General features: G+C 38.5%; 1 protein-coding gene across 2 annotated transcripts in view; it reads left to right on the top strand.

Annotated features, from left to right (window-relative positions):
- KIAA0825 (KIAA0825 ortholog) overlaps window positions 1-2965 on the top strand; it is a 413115-nt gene extending 410150 nt beyond the window's left edge. For both annotated transcript variants that reach the window (XM_073888176.1, XM_073888171.1), the window contains one exon: window positions 187-2965. In XM_073888176.1, coding sequence (XP_073744277.1) covers window positions 187-304 — 118 coding nt within the window. In that variant the 3' untranslated portion in view covers window positions 305-2965. The remainder of the gene's footprint in view (window positions 1-186) is intronic.
- Window positions 2966-24826: the final 21861 nt, after the last annotated feature.

The following is a 24826-nucleotide window of genomic DNA, read 5'->3' as shown; positions in this document are numbered from 1 at the left end:
CCAGTGAAATTTGGTGCCCAAGAGGGAGTCAGTAAAAGAATAAACAAGGAGATATAGATGTCTCAGTAAACCAGTGACTACACATATTCGAGCCTTGAATAACTGAGTGTTGACTACACATATTCGAGCCTTGAATAACTGAGTGTTTGGAAGTTCAAAAATACTAAGATGTGATTTTTCTTTTAGATGGGAAATGAGGAAGGATGAGAGATTGGAAGAGGAAGAAAAAGCGATGCTGGAACATTTAAAACAATTTTGCACCATCCAGAACTCTTCTGCCACAGATAACACAGAGGAACCGTAATCTGCAGAAAACAGCAACAGCTTTATTTTAGGAAATAATCACATGTAATGGAGTAGGATTTTTACTACAGTCAGAATGAACCTCAGATGTGCTGTGAAGCATGAAACCAATAAACTGAGTAATCTCTGAAATGAAAAGGAATATACCACATAAAGAATAAAGTGCTACATATTTTTTACTTTAAAAATAATTTCAAATGTTTTTCTTTCCTCAGTTGTTCTCTTTATATGATATAACTGCTGCCATCTCGTGTTCCCTTTGAATTATTTTTTTTTCTTCTTAGTCTTAAAGTATCTATGACAACAGACAAATGTTTAGAAATCTTTTCCCTAAGGATTTTTAAATACAGCATTTAGATGTTGAGTTGAATGGAGTGACATAGCCCCTTGAGGGTCATCTGAAAATTTCAATTTAATTTTACAGCTATAGCCCAGGTACAGGTCTTAGTCACTTTTAAAACCCACAATGTACCAGCCTCCTTTCCCAAAGCCTCTTCCTCAAGCAGTTTATCTGAATCATAACCACAAAAACATTCTCTTGAAGTATAACTTTAGTCCTATCTCTGCCTATATTGGTTTTTCAAACACCACGTTCAAACTTTCAATCATATGCTTTCAGATCCTATACCCAATGTCTCCATATTCAAGCAACTGCTTGCCATCCTCCTAGTTCACATGCTTACTATTTTTCCCAACTGGAAAGCATCTTTCTTCCAAAATAACATTCAAATCTCATTCCAACAATCCCCTAGTTCCTGTTATTTCTTTTATTTCTATTATATTCACATGCACACGCACACACACTAAGGAAATGGAATGTGTTTTAGTGCCCTCTACATCAAGTTATATTTACTATATCCTTAGTGCATGGTATTAGATTATGAAAACCTCAAGGGGCTTATAATATGAAGTCTCCCTTTTTAAGGGATTTCATAGTCTCCTCAAATACCTGCCACAGAGTTATTCATGTAGTGCGCAATTAATAAACACAGTTCTTTGAATGACTGTCATTAGAAGAAGACAAAAAGGCAATTCGACTGTTGAGCAATCTACAGGATATCTGGAAGAAGCCTTATCTATTTTAGACCATATGATATCGAACATCATGTTTCTGATGTTCTCAGATTGTCCATATTCCCACATTCTGTGATTTTTATAAAATATGTGTAGGCTACATAATTTCCAAAGGAAAGTACTTATGCATTTTTCAAAAAGTAAAAGCTTAGAGTGCAGAGGAGGCCACCTTAGAAAATCTCTTGCATTAATTCCTACATAAAAACATATAAATGGCCATGTAGCTAGCTGCCTACCAGTAACACATTTTATTTCTAAAAAATGTATTTTTGTTAATCAGTATAATCATGAGCCAAGTGCTTTAGGACATGGTTGAAATAATTTCTAAAAATTCTATACAGACTGGGGGACCTGGGTGGCACAGTGGGTTAAAGGTCTGACTCTTGATTTCAGCTCAGATCCTGATCTCAGGGTTGCGGGATCGAGCCCCACCTCGGAATCCAAACTCAGTGCAAAGTCGGCCTGAGATTCTGTCCCTCTCCCTGCTCCTCTGCCTCTCCCCCCACTCATACTCTCTCTGTCTCTCTCTAAAATACATAAATAATTTTAAAATTCTATACAGACCATTTAAAAAATGGTAAGAAATTTTCATAAGAAACGAACTTACCTATAAACAGTTACTATAATAATCAATTTAAGACAACAGTTGACTTTCTTTCTTCAGCTTTGTGATGGTCTGTGTAAAACTGCATAATATATTTTATTAGAAAAAACACTAAAATAAAAAGTCAAAATAAAAAACTGAGCCAATAAACTAAGTAATCTTATAAAGTAAAGGATTTCATATTTGGGTTCTTTGTCTTCTAATATATCTAAAGATCATCTTTTGACACTATTTTTTTAACTGAATCTGTACATTTCTATAGTAATCCTGAGAAGTGACTTATTTCCTCTAGAAAAAATAATTCTCTATGGCTCCATTTGAAAGGAACTTAGAATAGTAAGGGGGAAAGGAGATCAATTGGAAGGAGAGAAATGTGGAAAACAGAAGAGTTTGCAGATGAATTTTCTTTTTCTTTTTTTTTTTTTTTGAGAGAAAGAGAGAAACAGAGTGAGCGATGGGGAGGGTAGAGGGAGAGAGACACCTAGCACACAGCTCCATGCCCAGCACACAACCCAATGTGGGGCTCGATTTCACAACCCTGAGATCATGACCTGAGCTAAAATCAAGAGTCAGTTGCTTAACCAACTGAGCCACCCAGGCAACCCCAGATGAATTCTCTTCTATATTTGCTCCATGAAATTACTGCAACTGTAAGTGGAATAAAATTTATAAATGGGTATGCTAAATGATAAGACATTGATTTATCAGATCATTTTGACTTTATGCTTAACATGTTTCTTAAGTATGATAAGAATGGTATTTCAAAATGGTTACTCTTTCTCATGTTTATTTTGCATTTGTGTAAGTTAACAACAGGAATGAAGCCTAATACTTTATATACCCCAATATGCTTATTACCAAAATATTATCTTTCTTCTGTGTTCTGTTTAACTGTATTTTTATGTAATTATAAAGATGTAGCTATTTTATTATTGGTTTATCAGTTACTTTGTGAAAGAGTATGAATTAATTCTTAATAAAATATAGGTGATAATGTGTATTTCAGATATTTTACATTTTTGTTGTCTCTACCAAACACTCTTTATAGAATTATCTAGCAAGAAATGTGAAAAATAAATCACTTATTTTCTCTACCAATATGTGCTTACTCAAAGTATTCTATTATTCCATTTCATATATTTCTGAGTCACAGAGAGCTTCAGGTTGTTTGTAGTTAGCATTTCTTATTATAAAAAAATCTTTAAAGTGTTTTAATACTTTTCATTATGCTTGAAATATTTTGTAATTAAAAACATAAAAAAGCTGTATTCAGACTTCAATAGGAAAGAAATCTTATCACATGCTACAACATGGATGAACTTTGAGGGCATTATGCTAAATGAAATAAGACAGTCAGAAAAAGACAAATACTGTATGGTTCCCCTTATATGGGGTAGCTAAACTAGTCAAATCCATAGAGACAGAAAGTAGAATGGTGGTTACTTGGGGCTAGGGAAAAGAAGAGTTGTGGAATGAGTGCAGAGTTTCAGTTTTATTTATTTGTTTTTTAAAGATTTTATTTATTTACTTGACAGAGAGAGAGATAGCAAGAGAGGGAACACAAGCAGGGGGAGTGGAAGAGGGAGAAGCCAGCTTCCCGCTGAGCAGGGAGCCGGATGTGGAGCTCGATCCCAGGATACTGGGATCATGACCTGAGCTGAAGGCAGATGCTTAACGACTGAGCCACCCAGGCACCCCACAGAGTTTCAGTTTTATAAGATGGAAAAGTTCCAGAGCTCTGTTTCACAACATGGTGAATATACTTAACACTACTGAACTATACACTTTAAAAAGGTAAAGATGGGGCGCCTGGGTGGCTCAGTTGGTTAAGCGACTGCCTTTGGCTCAGGTCATGATCCTGGAGTCCCGGGATCGAGTCCCACACCGGGCTTCCTGCTCAGCAGGGAGTCTGCTTCTCCCTCTGACCCTCTTCCCTCTCGTGCTTTCTATCTCTCATTCTCTCTCTCTGAAATAAATAAATAAAATTTTTAAAAAAAAATAAAAAAAAGGTAAAGATGGTAGATTTTATGTTACATTTTTTAACCCCCCCCAAACACACACACACATACACACACCCCAAAACTGCAGTATGTGGAAATACCACTGCAAAATGTTCCTAACAAGATACCTGAAACCTCTTAAATTTTAACAGGGAACTATGAGACCAGTATATTCAGCATCAGCTATTAGCCCACACAATGACAAAAACTAACCTCTTTGCCTTTGAGAAATGTTTTCAACAGTATCATCAATAAAGCAGTAAACTCTTGTTTCTCCACAATTTAAAGAATTCACAACCTTATAAAACACTTTTCCTTTAAAAATGTAATTATTTGCAGGTGCCTGGGTGGCTCAGTCGTTAAGTGTCTGCCTTCGGCTCAGGTCATGATCCCAGGGTCCTGGGATCGAGTCCCACATTGGGCTCCCTGCTCCGCAGGAAGCCTGCTTCTTCCTCTCCCACTCCCCCTGCTTGTGTTCCTGCTCTTGCTATGTCTCTCTCTGTCAAATAAATAAATAAAATCTTTAAAAAAAAATAAAATGTAATTATTTGCACAAATAAACATCGTATTAGTTACCTATTGCTGCACAAAATTACTGACAGAATTTAGCAGCTTAAAACAATACACATTATTTCATAGACTCTGTGTATCAAGGGTCTGGGAATGGTTTAGGACATTACATAGCTAAAATGAAAGTATCAGCCAGGGCTGGGGTCTCATCTGAGGCTCAATTGGGGAAGGATCCATTTCAAAGTGCTTGTAGACAACATTCATTATTCTGCAGGCTATCAGACTCAGGACCTCAGTTACTTGCCATGTGTGTCTTCCCAAAATGGCCTCTTGCTTCCTCAAAGTCAGCAAGGGATAAAGAATCTCCTTGCAAGGTCAATGTTACAACTGTATGTAATGTAATCACACACACCATGCATATTCCATCACCTTTAAGAAATTCTAATTGTCAAAAGCAAATCTCTCATCCTGCCCATGCTCAGGGGAAGGGATCAAAGAACAGCATGAATGCCAGGAGATGAGGATGATGGAAGCCACTCTGGAGTCTATCCATCACCAATCAGGATTTAGGCACTGAAATATCCTTAATGAGGGTAACCATGTTGAGAAGTGGAAGTGGAGCCGGACTAGGAATGAAGAGCCAGGACTTAATTTTTATTGCTACAGTAAACCAGGCTATGTGCCAGACACTCTATAAAAAATAGCCAATTAAATCCCTTCTAAGCCCCTATTGAGACTTGTATTGAGAGCCACATTATAGAAATGTGAAGAAACTGACCCAGATTTTTAAATAAAGATGCATAGTGAGGTTCTTCTTCAAGATGGCAATGTAGAAAGATCCTGACCTCCTCTCATGGACACATTGAATCTACAGCTACACATGGCACAATTCCCTCTGGAAAAAAACTAAAAACTAGCTAAGCAACAGCTACACATCAGGCAAATGAGAAAAATACCACATCAAAGCAGGTAGGAAAGACTGAAACACATGCTCACCATAAAACCAACCCCTGGCTTACAACATACACTTGGGAGGGAACTCAAAACCCACAGCTTCTCCCTAAAGAGAGAACGGTTTGAAACCCAAATGGGGCACTTCAACTTTTAAGACCTTCACCTAAGAGATGAGCCCCCCAAAACATCTAGCTTTGAAAAACAATGGGGGCCCATATATACAAGACATACAAACCGACAGTGATCTGAAAAATGAGTCTTAAAGGACTGATACACTCAGACTTATCTGTCCCACACCCAGGCTCAGAAGCAACTGTTCATGCCCAAATTTTATGTGGAAGAATCTCATTTGCTAATCTAAAAGCACCACAATGCATTGCATTCCTGAGTTTTTTCAAAAGCCTAGGCCTTTCCCTACCCCCAAAGTGGGCAGCATCATTACACCCCTCTTTGCTGCTCTGTAAACTGTGGGCATCATCTTTTTTTTCTTTCCAGTGGGCACCACCTTTACAAACCCCTCAGCCTTGCTCTAGCTGGTGGGCACCATCTACACATTCTCCCTCTGCTGCAATGAAGAGTACCATTATCTTCCAGAGGGGAACTGTTATACCTTTTGGTACACCAGTTTTTATGAACGTCACCCAGGGGATGCTCTTTCTTAGCCTGACCATGGAGACTGGGGCGGGGGGAGGTTGTGTTCCTGGGTACTATGGGACTGTAACAATTAGAGAGACCATTCTTGGCAGATTACCACTCCCAGGGCACTACACAGAGAGCAGATGAGCAGATGATCAACCCCCCCACCCCCATACTCCCCCACCAACACACAGCAGTCTTTCTGGGAAGGAGGCTTAACTGCTTGTTTAGAAGCTTAGGCCTGAGAGGCCAGGCTTTTGCTTTGGCACTCATCTAGGGTCCTATGGAGAAGCTCTCAGGGAACGGAGGCCAGTAAATGAAATCTTTGTGGTCTCTCTCTGCCTCACTCCAGCTCACTGTTATCTCCCAGAAAGGAGCTTATGTCCTGTCTAGCACCCAGTTTTTGTGGCTGCCATCAGGGTTCACCTCTACATCACCTGGCTCTGGTAGTCAGTGGGGCTTATGGTCACAGTTCCAACAGGAAACTAAGCAATGGAGAAGGAGTTCTTAAGTAGCTTCCATTCTCAGGGCACAGAAAAAGGCAAAGGAGCCAGGAGTTCTATCTTCTGTCAGCAAGGCCTATTAGTTTATCATCACAGCTGCAACCTGAGGGGCAGGTTTCTAATTCAAAACACATCTCCGGGCTATCTGTAATCCTTTCCAGAAACCTTGAAAGATGGGCACTATCTTTCTACTCTCCATCTACCATGCACCAGAGCACCGGTATCTTTTGGAAGGGAACTTTTACACACATCTGATAAAGTGATTTTACTTCTGGTGCTCTGGTCTTTTCTGCTGCCATGCAGGGGATGCCCCTTCACTGCCAGGCTCTGGTGCCCAGGGGAAGCTTATGTTCCTGGGTCCCACAGGACTGAAACAATCAAAGAGACAGTTATGGGCAGGCTAGCACCCTAAGGGCACAGCAGAGACAGAAGACTAAAACATATTTTCAGAATTTCTGTGAAAGAGGCCTTTTTTTTCTAAAGATTTTATTTATTTATGTGAGAGAGAGAGAATGGGAGACAGAGAGCACAAGAGGGAAGAGGGTCAGAGGGAGAAGCAGACTCCCCGCTGAGCAGGGAGCCCGATGTGGGACTCGATCCCGGGACTCCAGGATCATGACCTGAGCCGAAGGCAGTCGCCCAACCAACTGAGCCGCCCAGGCACCCGAAAGAGGCCTTTCTACTTGTCCTGGAGCTTCAGGCTGAGGGGCAGGCTTCAGGTCTGGCACACATCTAGACATCTACAGAGATGCTCTTAGGTAGCATTCGCCAGGAGACACTCTACCTCAGCCTTGCTACAGCTTGCCAGAATCTCCCAGAAAGGAGCTTATACACTCATCTGTAGCTACAATTTTTGCAGCTTCTGCCCAGATTAACTCCTCTAGATACCCTGGCTCTGGTAGCAATTGGAGCTTACGCTTGCAGTCCCAAAGAACTACAAAAATTTGCTTACTTTAAAACTTGCTGCTTGAGACACCATCAGCCTGAGACAAATCAACAAGAAAACATCAGCCTTAAACATCACATTACACCAGATGGACTTAAAAGATATATACACATTCTATCCAAGAACAGAGTACACAATCTTCTCAAATGCACATGGAACATTCTCCAGGACAGATCAAAGATTAGGCCACACAAAAATTGTCTTAATAAATTTAATAAGACTAAAGTCATATCAAGCATCTTTTCTGACCACAATGGTATGAAACTAGAAACCAATTACAATAAGAAACTAGAAAATTCATGAATATGTGGTAAACAACATGCTACTGAACAACCAATGAATCAAAGAAATCAAGAGAAATAAAAAACTACATTGAGACAAATGAAAATGGAAATACAGGATACTAAAACTTATGGAATTCAGCAAAAGAAGTTCTAAGAGGGAAGTTCATAGTGATAAATGTTTATTTCAAGGTCAAGAAAAATCTCAAACAACCTACCTTTATACCTCAAGGAATGAGAAAAAGAAGAACACCCAAAGTTAGTAGAAAGAAGGAAATAACAAAAATCAGAAAAATAAATAAATAAAATAGAGACTAAAAAGACAACAGAAAAGATGAATGAAAATAAGATCTGATTCTTTGAAAAGATAAAGAAAATTAGTAAAACTTCAGTCTAAGAAAAAGGAAGGACAACAAATATATCAGAAATGAAAGAGATTTTATATATACCAAACTATACCAAAAAACTTTGAATTAATCAACAAATTCAGTAAAGTTGCAGGATACAAAATCAATATGCAAAAATCTGTTGCATATCTATACACTAATAATGAACTACAAGAGAAATAAAGAAAATAATCCCATTTACGATGCCATCAAAAAGAATAAAATACCGGGGCGCCTGGGTGGCTCAGATGGTTAAGCGTCTGCCTTCTGCTCAGGTCATGATCCCAGGGTCCTGGGATCAAGCCCCACATCAGGCTCCCTGCTCTTTAAAAAAAAAAAAGAATAAAATACCTAGAAATAAATTAAGCCAAAAAGTACAAGTTCTGTGCATTCAGAACTATAAGCCATTAAAACAAATAAATTGAAAAAGACACAAATAAATGGAAAGATATTTTGTACTAATGGATTATAAGAATTAATACTGTTAAAATGTCCATAATTCCCAAAACAATCTAGAGAATTAATGTAATCCCTATCAAAGTACTGATGATATTTTTCACAAAAATAGAATGAACAAGCAATCCTAAAATTTGAACAGAACCATAAAAGACCTTGAATATCAAAAGCAATCTTGAGAAAGAACAACAAAGCTGAAGGTATATTTCCTGATCTCAAACTCTATTACAAAACTATAGTTATCAAAACAGTGTGGCACTGGCATTAGAAGAGACACAAAGAACAATGGAACAGATTAGAGAGGCCAGAAATAAACCCATACTTACATGGTTAGTTTATAACAAAGAGGCCAACAATATACAATGGGAAATGGACAGTCTCTTCAGTATATGGTGTTGGGAAAACTGGACAGTCACATGCAAAAGAGTAAAACTGGACCTATATCTTATACCATAAGCAAAAATCAACTCAAAATGGATTAAAGCTTTATGTAAGACCCAAACCATAAAACTTTCTTTCTTTCTTTCTTTCTTTCTTTCTTTCCTTCTTTCTTTCTTTCTTTATGGGGGGAGGGGCAGAGGGATATGGAAAGAGAACATCTTAAGCAGGTTCCCTGCCCAGTGCAGAGCCCAACACGGGGCTCAATCTCACAACCTGAGATCATGACCTGAACAGAAATCAAGAGTTGGATGCTCAACCAACTGAACCACCCAGGCATTCCCCATCCAAAAAAGTTGTAATAGAAAACACAACTGATCAGTTCCTTGACATGTCTTTGCAATAATTTTTGGAATTTGGCACCAAAAGTAAAGGCAACAAAAGTAAAAATAAACAAATGAGACTATATCAAACTAAAAATCTATACAGCAAAGGAAAACATCAAAATGAAAAGGCAACCTGTTGAATAGGAGATAATATTTGCATATTATATATCTGAGAAAAGGCTAATATCCAAAATATTTTAAAACTCATACAACTCGATAGCAAAAAAATTCTGATTGAGATGAACAGAAAATCTGAATAATTTTCCAAAGACATACAGACTGCCGGAGGTACATGAAATGATGCTCAACATCACTAATCATCAGGAAAATGCAAATCAAAATCACAGTGAGATATTACATTATACCTGCTAGAATGTCTACTATCAAGGAAAAAAAAAAAAGACAAGAAATCCCAAATGTGGGTAAGGATGTGGAGCATCTGAACGTGGGAATGTAAATTGGTGTGGCCACTATGGAAACAGTACGGATGTTCTTCAAGTGATTAAAAATAAAAATACCATAAGATCTAGCAAGCCACTTCTGGGTGTTGATCTGAGGAAAATGAAAGCACTAACAACAACAACAACAACAAAATGCAATCCCATATTCATTTCAGCATTACTTACAATAGTCAAGACATCGAAACAATCTTAAGTGTCCACTGATAGATTCATGGATTACTAGATTAGTAGTATTCATTAATATGAATGAAGAAAATGTCCACACACACACACATATACACACACATTGAATATTATTCAGCCACAAAAAAGACTGAAATCTTGCCATTTGTGACACTATGGATAATCCTTTTCTCAGAGAAAAAGAAATACTGTATGATCTCATTTTTTTGTGGAATCTAAAACAAAAACAAAAAAACAAAACACAAGCTCCTAGAGAGAGGAAACAGATTGGTGATGGCAGACATGGGACTGGAGGGGAGTGGGCAAAATGAGTCAAAAGGCATAAACTTCAAGTTATAAAATAAATAAGATATGGGGTGTAACATGCAGCATGATGACTATATTTAAAATTATTGTATTTCATATTTGAAAGTTGCTTAGAGGAAATCTTAAAAAATTCTCATTACAAGAAAAAACATTTTAACTACATATGGTGAAGGATGTTAACTAGACTTTTCGTGGCAGTCATCTCACAGAATATACAAATATCAAATAATTACGTTGTGCACCTGAAACTAATATGATGTTGTAAGTCAATTATATGTCAATTATAAAAAAGAGATGCACAGCAAAGTTCAGGCTTTAACACACCACCTCTAACCCAACCATATAGTATTAATAAGTGGAATATAAAAAATAAAAACAGAATACTGTAGCTGGGCTCAAAAGTAAAATTAACACACCAGAAATAAAAAGAGACTCCAGCTGTCCCAAACTGCACACCTGTTAGTGGCTTCTAGCATAACAGCACAAGAAACTCCACTGACCCACTCCCCCAAAGAAGAGTTCAAAAACAAAAATAAGGGCTCTGGAAATGTCCCATATGCAAACAGCAAATTAAAAAATATCTACTCTAGGGACACCTGGGTGCCTCAGTCGGTTAAGCGGCTGCCTTCAGCTCAGGTCATGCTCCCAGGGACCTGGGATCAAGCCCCGCATTGGGCTCTCTCTGCTCAGCGGGGAGGCTGCTTCTCCCTCTCCCTCTGCCTGCCACTCTGCCTGTTGTGCTCTCTTCTCTCTCTCTCTCTCATAAATAGATAAAGTAAATAAATAAAAAGATTTAAAAAAATATCTATTCCAGAAAAATCTATGAAACTTTGGTCAGAAAGGCTAGAATATGTGGTACCTGAACCAAGACCACTCCCTTCCTAGCTGCTCCCTGTGAGGCAAAGACTCCATTTCAGAAGGTTGCAGCAAAGAACACAGAGTTCCCTCTCCCCGACCTTCCTAATCAGAGAACTTCCTTTCTGAAAAAAACAGGATTTCAACACTTCTCATCCTGCCCTCAACTACCTGGTGCTGAGGCTAAGTCCCTGGCAAATGCAGGGACTTAGGTGGGGGCTCTCTCCTTCTGCTCAGCTTCCACTCCTGGAATGGAAGGTCTATCTTAGGTGTGGTGCTTTGAAAACACTGGAGCCCATATCATCTTTTACCTGCTCATGTGACGGTTGTTTCACAATGAAAGAATTTTTTATGATGTCCAGTTTACTAATCTTTTATGGTTCATACTTTTTGTAACTTAAGAAATATTTGCTCAGGGCACCTGGGTGGCTCAGTCGTTAAGCGTCTGCCTTCGGCTCAGGTCATGATCCCAGGGTCCTGGGATCGAGTCCCACATTGGGCTCCCTCCTTGGGGGGAGGCCCGTTTCTCCCTCTCCCACTCCCCCTGCTTGCATTCCCTCTCTCGCTTTCTCTGTCTCTGTCAAATAAATGAATAAAATCTTAAAAAAAAAAAAAGAAATATTTGCTCATCCCAAAGACATGAATTTATTATATTCTCTAGAAGCTTTATTGTTTTTACTGTTTATATTTAGGGATATGACCCATTTTGAACTTTTTGTATATGATGTAAGGTAAGAGGTCAAGGTCTTCTTTTTGTGTCTTTAAGAATATAAGCTCTTTGTTTTGACAAATTTTCTCATGCTTGGAATTTGTCATCTTTTGTTGATACTGTTTGGTATAAATAGGATGTTCTTTAATATTCTTAGAGAGTTGCCTTTTTCTTTTTAAGAACTGTAATGAATTGGGGTGCCTGTGTGGCTCAGTTAGTCAAGTGTCTGCCTTCGGCTTGGGTCATGATGCCAGGGTCCTGGGATCGAGTCCTGCATTGGGTTCCCTGCTCAGTTGGGAGCTGCTTCTCCCTCCCTCTGCCTGCCGCTCCCCCTGCTTGTGCTCTCTGTCAAATAAATAAATAAAATATTTTTAAAAAGAGAGAGAACTGTAATGAACCTTGAAACGGATTGTTGAAAACATTCAATCAATAGTTTTTCAGTCCCAGGATTGGTGTCATAAGACAAAGAACACAGACTGAAGGGACCTCATTAAACTAGAGGCAAATGACAGTATTGCTGGACAGTAATGAGGAATACTAGGACAATGACAAAAATCAAATAAAAGGGGATGTGGAATACAGACCATACAGACCATCCCACAGCTAAATGTACCCTACTGTAGAATTCTCAGGAACCAGGGCGCCTGGGTGGCTCAGATGGTTAAGCATCTGCCTTCGACTCAGGTCATGATCCCAGGGTCCTGGGATCGAGTCCCGCATCGGGCTCCCTGCTCCTTGGGAGCCTGCTTCTCCCTCTGCCTCTCTCTCTCTCTCTCTCTGTCTCTCATGAATAAATAAATAAAATCTTTAAAAAGAAAAAAAAAAGAATTCTCAGGAACCAGACAAATAGAAGGTCACCTTAATGGATTACAACAAGAACCCAAAGGATGACATGAAGACAGAGGCTCCTGCCCTACCTACCTTATAGTTAAATTTCCCCTACACTCAATACTATCTTGAGAAGGAAGAGGAAAGGAGGCCAAATGTCAGTTGATGGACAGTTTAGTCATTAGACTGAGTAAACATTTACAAGAAAACAATTTTAAACTAGAAAAGAAGACCAGCTTTAACTGGTAAAATTAAGGATTAAAAACAAACAAACAACAACAACAACAAAAACTACCCTAACAGAAATGAGAGCTATAAAACAAGATGAGATCAGTTACAGAAATTAAAGTTACTGTGCATATGAATTGTGTTGTTCTGTATGTTGTATTTGGCTCTAACATGGTAAGCACTATTATAGCTAAGAGTTACACAGGCTCAAGATGTTTCACCTTAGGCAACAAAATCTACAAGCTGAATTGGTTATCTTTAAACCAAATAGAAAAGGAAAAATGAAGAGGCATTTCCTTTGTGTAGGTATTTGGTGTTGTGCCAAGAAAGTCTTAAAAATAACAACAGGAATGGGGCGCCTGGGTGGCTCAGTTGGTTAAGCAACTGCCTTCGGCTCAGGTCATGATCCTGGAGTCCCAGGATCGAGTCCCGCATCGGGCTCCCTGCTCAGCAGGGAGTCTGCTTCTCCCTCTGACCCTCCCCCCTCTCATGCTCATTCTCTCTCTCAAACAAATAAAATAAAATCTTTAAAAAAAAAAAAAAATAACAACAGGAATGGAACTGGTGGGTCAATGCAGTTGAACTGATCCCTGGATGATACAATGGTGCTAGGACTACAGAAGGGAGAGGCAAAATTTGCTGACACTCCCCAACTAGAGAGCCTTTGCTATCTGTAGAGGATACTGACAATAGCCTTCAAACTTCCACAGAATAATGCTTTCTTCAGATGAATTCTTACTCTAGGAAATACAATTTATAAAACAGATATGAAGGTCAAGAAAGTTATTTAGATAGTATATACCCACTTTCTTAGAAAATTCTTAAAGCAATTCCATGGCACTTTGAAAATCACTGAGGGAAGCTTCTGTTTCAAGATGGCCACCTAAACAGAAACAACTATCTCAGGCTCAGATAAGTGTATTCGGACTCTTTTGCCCAGGCTAACATGCTAAGAATGGTTCCTCATAGAAAGTGAGCAATCTGCTTGGGAAATGTCTTCCTGGAAATAACGTGGATGTTAAGGCCTAAGGCAGAGACTGCTACTTGTACTTGCAACATCCATTCTCCCTCTGTTTTGTAAAACACACGGTCACCTCAGATCAAGATCATATTTCCCAAGGAAGAACTAAGATGGCGGATTAGTGGGAGAACCCTGGGTTTGTTCCTCCTTTGAACACAGCTAGATCAGCATTAGATTATTTTGAACAACTAGGATATCCATCTGAGGATTAAGAAAACAGTCTACACAGTTAGAGGGAAAGAACATGGCAGCTGCAAGGTTCAGAGACATGAATTAGGGGAGAGAAAAGCCGCAGTGCCATGGAGCGGGTGGGAGCCCTTTTTACGGAGAGGATGGGGGGGTTGGAGAGAGAGTATTGGGATCAGGCAAGAAAAACACTCCCCCAGGACCACTGACTCAGGAATCGAGAGGAACTGACTATTGCAAGTTTTTTGTAAACTGTGGAACCCAAATTCTGAGGTTTTAGAAGTCCACACCATTCACTGGAATCAAGCTGGGCGGGCAGCAGTGCCCTGGGGAAGGGAGGTCGGAGGCCCAGGAGTGGATGGTGGACAGCCTGGTGTGGGGATTCCCCTCGGTTGTGCTGGGAGAGAACGTCCTCCTTCCAAGAACGACAGACCCAGTGGGTGCCACTGAGCAGCCATTCAACAGCAGGGGACAGACGCACGTGCAGAGAAGATAACATGATTGCAGCTTTTTGCTGTGCTGCACCATAGACTCCAGGCACGTTCATGGCCATGCGAGTGCTTTTCTGGGACAGAGCAACGCTGGGGGCAGTGCTGCGAAGTTCTCCTCCAGGGGAAGAGAGCAGGTCCATGCCTTGCTAGTCATTTAAGATTTGGAGTTTTGAATCCTAGCCCCCCCAACCAGAGATAAAACACAGGAGAACTGTGAGCGTAGAGGGCAGATAACCCATTCACAGCTTTTCACTGCACTGCACCATAATCTCCAGACAACATCATGGCCGTGGAACTGCTTTTCTGGGACAGAGCAGCGCTGGGCAAAGCACTGCAAGGCTGTCCTCAGGGGGAGGAGAGCTGGTTCATGCCTTGCCGGGTTATTTAAGATTTGGAATTTTGAATCCCAGCGGCACACCGGAGATAAAGCACAGGAGTACTGTGGTGCTGGACTTGCCAAAGGCCCAGGGATAGACAGGTTGAGGGCAGGGATCTGATAAGAGGCTTGGGCCACAGAAATGGAGATCATTCACTTTTCTGTAAGGGCCCCCTGAACAGCAGCGGCTCCCAGTTCCCCTCTCCAGGGACAAGAGGGCAGAGTGATGCCACCTTCTACCACCTCACTGCCCCCTTGCCCACCAGTACTGTTGCACTTGAGAGAGAAACACAGTGCTCCCAGTAGAGGCTGGAGCTCTTACATGAAGCCCCACCCCCCTGTGGCCTGCAGGGGCAGCTTTACTAGGGCAGGTCTGACTGAGCCAGCCCAGTGGGACTTTCTCCCACAGCAACAACACAGACCCCCTGCATGTACTTACTGTTTTTTTCCTTTTTTCTTGGAAATCAGGCTTATAGGTTTTTGTTTGTTTGTTCCCTTTTCTCATGTTTTGAATTAGGCTTCTTTTTTCTGTCTTTTTTTTTTTTTTGAATCAAGTTTATAGTTGTTTGTTTGCTTTTTTTGTTCCTTTTCCTTTTCTCTTTCTTTTTTGGACCAGTTTTTTTTTTATTTTTTTCTTTTATGAGGCTTATCTTAACAAACAAATCAAAGCACACCTAGTTAAAGGCCCAAACACTCCCTACTGCAAGCAAGGAGGAACTTCGTAGATGACTGACCTGTGGGAAGGAGCAGCTAAGACACAACAACAGAGTGCAGGCAGCATACATTAGAAACACTTCCTGAAGTGCCAGGCCCTGGAAAGTGTATGACCCATTTTTAATATAGCATTACTCTCAGGAGCAGGAAACATAATACTTCATAATATGCGAGAGACAGAAACTTAGCCAAAATGACAAGATGAAGGAATTCTCCCTAAAAGAAAGATCAAGAAGAAATAGCAGCCAAGGACTTGCTCAAACCAGATATAAGCAATATAACGGAACAAGATTTTAGAACAACAGTCATAAGAATACTAGCTGGGCTTGTAAAAAGCATAGAAGACACCAGAGAAAACTTTGCTGCAGATATAAAAGACCTAAAAAGTAGTAAGGCTTACATTAAAAAAATGCTATAACTGAGATGCAAAACTGAGTGGATATAATCACCACGAGGATGGAAGAATCAGAGCGATGAATAGATGATATAAAAGAAAAATTACAGAAAATAATGAAGCTGAAAAAAAGAGGAAAAGAAAACTATTAGATCATGAACATAGACTTAGGGAACTCAGTGATTTCCTAAGGGGCAAAAATATCCATATCATAGGAGTCCCAGAAGAAGAAGAATGGGAAAAAGGGGCAGAAGGTTTATTTGAAGAAATTATAGCTGAGAATTTCCCTAATCTGGGAAAGGAAATAGGCATTCAAGTCCAAGAGGCAAAGAGAACTACCCTCAACATCAACAAAACAGGTCAATACCAAGATATATCATAGTGAAACTTGCAAAACACAAAGATAAAGAGAATTCTGAAAGCAGCTAGAAACAAAATGTCCTTAGCCTATAAGGGTAAACAAATACGGTTAGCAGCAAACCCATCCACAGAAACTTGACAGGCCAGAAGAGAGCAGCATGATATAGTCAATATGCTAAATGGGAAAAATACGTAGCCAAGAATACTTTATCCAGAAATGCTGTCATTCAGAATAGAAGGAGAGATAGAGAGTTTCCAAGACAAGCAAAAACTAAAGGAGTTCATGAACACTAAATCGGCTCTGCAAGAAATATTAAAGGGGACACTTTGAGCAGGAAAGAAAGAACCAAAAGCAACAAAGACTAGAAAGTAATAGAGACAATCTAGAGGGACAGCAACCTTACAGTAATACAATGGCAGTAAATGCATATCCATCAATAATTACTCTGAATGTAAATGGACTAAATGCTCCAGTCAAAAGGCATATGGTATCAGAATGGGTCAAAAAACAAGGCCCATTGATATGCTGCTTACAAGACACACATTTAAGACCCAAAGACACCTCCAAATTGAAAGTGAAGGGGTAGAGAACCATTTATCATGCTAATGGACATCAAAAGAAAGATGTAATAGCCCTACTTATATAAGACAAACTAGGTTTTTTCTTCTTTTTTGATGATTTTTTAATTTATTATGTTCAATTAGCCAACATATAGTACATCATTAGTCTTTGATGTAGTGTTCGACAAACTAGTTTTTAAAACAAAGACTGTAATAAAAGGTAAAGAAGGGCACTATATCATGCCCCCTGCTTTTGTCCCCACTCTCACTGTGTCTCTGTCAAATAAATAAATAAAATCTTAAAAAAAAAAAACACCTCATTGATATAATACAATAATAGTAGGGGATTTTAACATCCCTCTCATAGCAACAGACAGATCATATAAGCAGAAGATCAATAAGGAAACAATAACTTTCAATGACCACACTGGACCAAATTGACTTAACAGATACATTCAAAGCATTTCATCCTAAAGCAGCAGAATACACATTATTTTCAAGTGCACATGAAACATTCTCCAGAATAGATCATATACTGGGTCACAAAATAGGCCTCAACCAGTACAAAAAGATTGAGATCATACCATGCATATTTTCGGACAACACTATGGTTGAAGTCAACCATAAGAAAAAAATTGGAAAGACCACAAATACATGGAGGTTAAAGAACATGCTACTAAAGATGAATGGGTTAACCAGGAAATTAAAGAAGAAATAAAAAAAAATACATGGAAGCAAATGAAAATGAAAACAGGACAGTCTAAAACCTTTGAGATGCAGCAAAAGCATTCCTAAGAGGGAAGTAATAGCAATACAGGCCTTCCTCAAGAAACAACAACAAAAATGTCTCAAAAACACAACCTAAACTTATACCTAAAGGAGCTGGGAAAAGAATGGCAAATAAAGTCTAAACCCAACAGGAGAAGAGAAATAGGGTTAGAGCAGAAATCAATGATTTGGAAAAAAAAAGAAACAATAGAACAGGTCACAAAACTAGGACCTGATTCTTTGAAACAATGAGTATGATTGATAAATCCCTAGCCAGACTTATCAAGAAAAGAGAAAGGACCCAAATAAATAAAATCATGAATGAAAGAGGAGAGATCACAACCAACACTGAAGAAATACAATTTTAAGAGAATATTATGAGCAACTATATGCCAACAAATTAGGCAATCTGGAAGAAATGGATAAATTCCTAGAGACATAAACTACCAAAACTGAAACAGGAGGAAATAGAAAGTTTGAACAGACCGATAACCAGAAAAGAAATTGAATCAGTAATCAAAAGCCTCCCAACAAACACGAATCCAGGGCTGTATCGCTTCCCAGGGGAATTCTACCAAGCATTCACTGGGTGTTATATGCAACTAATGAATCATAATCCTTGAACACTACATGAAAAACTAATGATGTACTATATGTTGGCTAATTGAATTTAAATAAATTTTTAAAAAATTAAAAAAACACTAATCTTCTGAAACTGTTCCAAAAAATAAAAATGGAAGGAAAACTTCCAAACTCATTCTATGAGGCCATCATTACTTTGGTCCCCAAACCAGACAAAGACCCCACTAAAAAGGAGTATTACAAATGAATATCTCTGATGAAAGTGGATGTAAAAACTCTCAACAAGATACTAGCTAATCAAATCCAACAGTACATTAAAAGGATTACTCACCATGACCAAGTGGGATTTATTCCTGGGCTCCAGGGGTGGTTTAATATCTGCAAACATCAACATGATATGCCACACTAATAAAAGAAAGGATAAGAACCATATGATCCTCTCAATAAATGCAGAAAAAGCAGTTGATAAATTACAACATCCTTTCTTGATAAAAACACCCAAGAAAGTAGGGATAGAAGGAACATACATCAACATCAAAAAAGGCCATATGTGAAAGACCCACAGCTAACATCATCCTTAATGGGAAAAACTGAGAGCTTTTCATCTAAGATCAGGAACATGACAGGGATGTCTATTCTCACCACTGTTGTTCAATAGACTACTTGAAGTACTAGTCTCAGCAATCAGACAACAAAAAGAAAGAAAAGGTAACCAAATCAGCAAGGAAGAAGTCAAACTTTTACTCTTCACAGACAACATAACAGTCTATATATAAAACCCAAAAGACTCCACCAAAAATTTGCTAGAACTGATATATAAATTCAGCAAAGTTGCAGGATAGAAAATCAACTTACAGAAATCTGTTGCATTTCTATATACCAATAATGAATCAGAAGAGAAATCAAGGAATCGATCCCATTTACAATTGCACAAAAACCCACAAGAAACCTAGGGATAAACCTAACCAAAGAGTCAAAATATATGTACTATGAAAACTATAGAACACTTATGAAAGAAAATGAAGAAGACATAAAGAAATGGAAAAACATTTCATGCTCATGGGCTGGAAGAAGAAATATCATTAAAATGTGTATGCTACCGCAAGTAATCTACACACTGAATGCAATCCCTACCAAATAACACCAGCATTTTTTATAGAGCTAGAAAAAACAATCCTAAAATTTGTATGGAACCAGAAAAGACCCTGAATAGCCAAAGGAATGTTGAAAGAGAAAATCGAAGCTGGAGGCATCACAATTCTGGACTTCAAGCCATATTACAAAGCTGTAATCATCAAGACAGCATGATACTGGCAAAAAAAGAAACACATGGATCAATGGAACAGAATAGAGAACCCAGAAGTGGACCCACAACTATATGGTCAACTAATCTTCAACAAAGCAGGAAAGAATATCCAATGGAAAAAAGACAGTCTCTTCAACAATTGGTGCTGGGAAAATTGAACAGCCACACTTAGAAGAATGAAACTGGACCATTTTCTTACATCATACACAAAAATAAACTTAAAATGGATGAAAGACCTAAATGTGAGACAGGAATCCATCAAAATCTTAGAGGAAAACACAGGCAGTAACTGACGTCTTTGACATCAGCTGTGGCAACTTCTTTCTAGGTATGTCTCTTGAGGCAAGGGAAACAAAAGCAAAAATGAACTATTGGGACTTCACCAAGATAAAAAGGTCTACATAGCACACTAAACAATCAACAAAACTAAAAGGCAATCCACAGAATAGAAGATATTTGCAAATGATGTATCAGATAAAGGACTAGAGCCCAAAGTCTATAAAGAAATTTTCAATCTCAACACTCAAAAAATAAATAATCCACTTAAAAAATGGGCAGAAGACACAGACATTTCTCCAAAGAAAACTTACAAATGGCTAACAGACACATGAAAAAATGCTCAACATCACTCATCATCAGTGAAATACAAATTAAAATCACAATGAGATACCACCCCACACCAGTCAAAATGGCTAAAATTAACAACTTTGGAAACAACAGATGTTGGTGAGGATGTAGAGAAAGAAGAACCCTCTTACAATGTTGGTGGGAATGCAAACTGGTACAGCCACTCTGGAAAATGGTATGGACATTCCTCATAAAGTTAAAAATAAAACTACCCCATGACCCAGCAATTGCACTACTAGGTATTTATCCAAAGGATACAAAAATACTGATTCAAAGGGGCACATGCACCCCAATGTTTATAGCAGCATTATCAACAATAGCCAAAGTATGGAAAGAGCCCAATGTCCAACTGGCTGATGAATGGGTAATATATATATAGTGGAATATTACTTAGCCATCAAAAAGAATGAAATCTTGCCATTTGCAACAACATGGAAGGAACTAGACTGTATTATACTAAGCAAAATAAGTCAGTCAGAGGAAGACAAATATCACATGATTTCACTCATATGTAGAATTTAAGAAACAAAACAGATGAACATAGGGGAAGCGAAGGAAAAATAAGATAAAAACAGAGAGGGAGGCAAGCCATAAGAGACTCTTAACTATAGAGAAAAACTGAAGGTTGCTGCAGGGGAGGTGGGTGGCAGGATAGGCTAAAAGGGTGATGGGCTTAAGGAGGGCACTTGCAACAAGCACTGGATGTTATATGTAAGTGATGATCACTAGATTCTACTCTTGAAACTAATACTAACTACACTGCATGTTAACTAATTTGAACTTAAATACAATCCTGAGGAAAAAATAAAATCTTTATCAAAAGCTCTAAAAAAAAAAATCACATTTCCAAGTACTTAGTAGCATAGTAGTTATGTGTGACTGCATGTCTAAGTACTGATCAAGAAGATGTAAACAAAAATGGTGCAAGCAACTTCTCAAAAATTCTCAAGGGGTATTTTTTTCTCTTCCTTTTGGCTGGGATGTGAGCATAATAACAGAAACTGGAGTAGCCATTTTAGCTAGATGGAGATGGCACATGATAAGCTTGACAGAACCACAAAAATATAGAAACCTGGATCACTGACTGTAAAGCCATAAAAGTCCTAGGGTGCCTACACATAATGTGAATGAGAAATGAACTTCCATCTTGTTTAAACTGGTTATTCGGGTTTCTTAAATCACCAACAGTGAGACCCTAATATCTTAACAAATATATGTGGGAGAAAAATATCACATAATGAAGGCTAAGGTTACACTGTGCCTCTGAGAAAGATTAAAATTGGCTAGGAGTGTGTGTGTGGGGGGTGCAGAACAACAGACCAGGAGGGAAATTCTCCTACATATCAAAACCCTTCTTAGTTAGATAACTAGGGAAGACTTCAGCTTGCCTGTTTTTCAGCCCTATAGCCTTAAGGACACTATGACTACTAAAAGGCCTTACCTATTGACTCAGAGACACATTTTTCCACTCTTGTTTAGAGTGTAAACATACCTCTGCCTATAAAACTACAGAAAAAAAAAAAAACCACTATGAAACACTCTGAGATGCACTTTTAAAAAAAGACAAAGGCTTGAAAGAAGACGGACAGTTATGTGATAAAGCAAATTGAGGAAAATGTTAACAGTATAATCTAGGAGGTGGAGATACATGTGTCTACTGTACTATTCTTTTAACCTTCTGTATACTTGTAAATTTTCATGATAAAATATTGGAAAGAAAAACATTCTAGTTACTGCTAAACTAGTCAACATAACCCATTTTATGAAGACATAAACAGAAAGCTGGGAATCACCAAACCAATAAAATTAAAGGATCATGATAAACAGAATATCCAAACTTAGAGAAAAAGGAGATGGTTCAGGAAACAGAAAAGAACTTTCTGATGATATTGCAGAACATAAAATAGCACTCTTCTATGAAAAATAAGCAATCAGAAAATAAATATTTCTTGAAAATTAAAAATAAAGTATCTGAACCTTCAAAAAAATTCACTGACTAAAAACTGACTTGGTCATCTGGAATTTAAATAACATTGAGTTAAAATTTACTGAGTAGAAGGCACCAGTCTAAGCTCCTCACACATCAATGCCACCATCATCATTCATTTGGATGAACCCAAGAGGCTCCTAAATTATCTACGTACTTCTACACTGACGCCTTTCAGTCAATTTTTAGAGGTGCCATAGCAGTCCTTTTACAATCAGATTATGTCTGTCCTCTATTCAAAGTTCTCCAGGACTCCCCTTTTAATTCAGGGCAAAAAGTCTTTTTTAAAGTGGCCTACACAATCTGGTCTTCTGCTTTCACCCATCCCTCTTACCTCTTTTCTTGCCTTTCTCCCCTCCAGCCACACTGGCCTCCTTAGAACTTCTTAAATATGCCAGGCACACTCCAACCTTCATGCTTTTGTTCTAGCTTTTGCACCACAGAAAGGTTTCACCTTTTCTAGACCTTCATACAAATGAATTTAGATAGTATGTACTTTTTCATGTGAGGCTTCTTTCACTGGGCATGTTTTCAGATTTATTCATATTGTATATATCAGTGGCTTGTTCCTTTCTATTGCTGAGTACAGGCATATACCTCAGAAGTACTGCACGTATGGTTTGAGACCACCACAATAAAGTGAATGTCACAATAAAGTGAGACAAATGAATTTTTTGGTTTCCTGGTACATATTAAAGTTATATTTACACTATACTGTAGTCTACTAAGTGTACAGTATCATTATGTCTAAAAAATGTACATACCTTAATTATTATTGCTAAAAAATGCTAACCATTATCTGAGCTTTCAGTGAGTCATAATCTCTTTGCTAGGGGGAGGTCCTGCCTCCCTGTTGATGGCCACTGATTGATCAGGGAGATAACTGCTGAAGGTTGGGGTCTTATTTCTCAAAATAGGACAATCAAGTGTGCATCACTGGCTCCTCCTTTTACAAACAATTTCTACATAGCACGTGATGTTGTTTGATAGCATAATATACACAGAACTTCTTTTAACTGGAGTCAACCCTCTCAAACCCTATTGCTGCTTTATCAACTAAGTTCATGTAATAATCTAAATCCTTTGTTGTCATTTCAAAAGTCTTCCTAACATCTTCACCAAGAGTATATTCCATCTAAAGAAATTATTTCTTTGCTCATGCTTAAGAAGCAACTCCTCATCCATTAAAGTGTTATAATGAGATTGCAACAATTCAGTCATACCTCCAGGTTCCACTTCTAGTTCTCTTGCTATTTCCACTACACCTGCAATTACTTCCTCCACTAAATTTCGAGCTCCTCAAAGTCAACCACGGAATCAACTTCTTCCAAACTCTTGTTCTTGAAGATATTTTTACCTTTTCCCCACAAATCATGATTGTTCTTTATGGCATCCAGAATGTTGAATCCTTTCCAGGTTTTCAAATGACTTTGCCCAGATCCATCAGAGAACTCCCTATCTATGACACCTATAGCCTTAAGAAATGCAGTTCCCATGTAACACTTGAAAGTTGAAACTGCTCCTTGATCCATGGGCTAAAGAATGGATGTTGTGTTAGTAGACTTGAAAGCAACATTAAATTTGTTGGACATCTCTATCAGAATTCTTGGATGACCAGGTGCGTGGTCAATGAACAGTAATATTTTGAAATAAGTCTTTTTTTTCTGAGTAGTAGGTGTGAAGAGACTTAAAATATTCAGTAAACCCTGCTGTAAATAGATGTGCCATCAGAGAGGCTTTGTTGTCACATTTATAGAACACAGGCAGAATAGATTTAGGATAACTCCTAAGGGCCCAAGGATTTTCAGAATGGTAAATAAGCATTGACTTCAACTTAAAGTTACCACCTCATGGCTGGTAAGGGAGTCAGCCTGCCTGCCCTTGGAAGCTTTGAAGCCAGGCATTGACTTCTCTCTAGCTATAAAATCCTGGATAGCATCTTCTTCCAATATAAGGTTGTCTACATAGAAAATGTTGTTTAGTGGTAAATGCCTCCATGAGTCATTTTAGCTAGATCTTTCAGATAACTTGCTGCTTCATCTTGAACTTTTGTTATAGAGACGGCTTCTTTCCTTAAACCTCATGAACGAACAAACCTCTACTAGCTTCCAACTTATCTTGTGCGGCTTCCTTACCTCTCGCAACCTTCATAGAATTGAGGTCAGTAGAGCTTTGCTCTGGTGTAGGTTTTGGCTTGAGGGAATGTTATGGCTGATGTGATCTTCTATCCAGACCATTAAAATTTCCTCTATATTGGCAAGACGGTGATTTCACTTTCTTATCATTTGTGTTTTCCCTGGAGTGGGAAGACCTTTAATTTCCTTTAAGACCTTTTCCTTTGACTTCACAACTTGTCTAATTGTTTGACCCAAGAGGCCTAGCTTTCAGCCCATCTTGGATTTCAACATGCCTTCTTTACTAAGCTTAATCATTTCTAGCTTTTGATTTAAAGTGAGAGATGTGCAA

Source organism: Callorhinus ursinus, unplaced genomic scaffold (genome assembly GCF_003265705.2).
Source record: "Callorhinus ursinus isolate GAN/ISIS: 27379988/994484 unplaced genomic scaffold, GSC_fseal_2.0 scaffold3, whole genome shotgun sequence".
Taxonomy (NCBI): Eukaryota; Metazoa; Chordata; class Mammalia; order Carnivora; family Otariidae; genus Callorhinus; species Callorhinus ursinus.
This window is presented reverse-complemented; position numbering and strand designations above follow the sequence as displayed.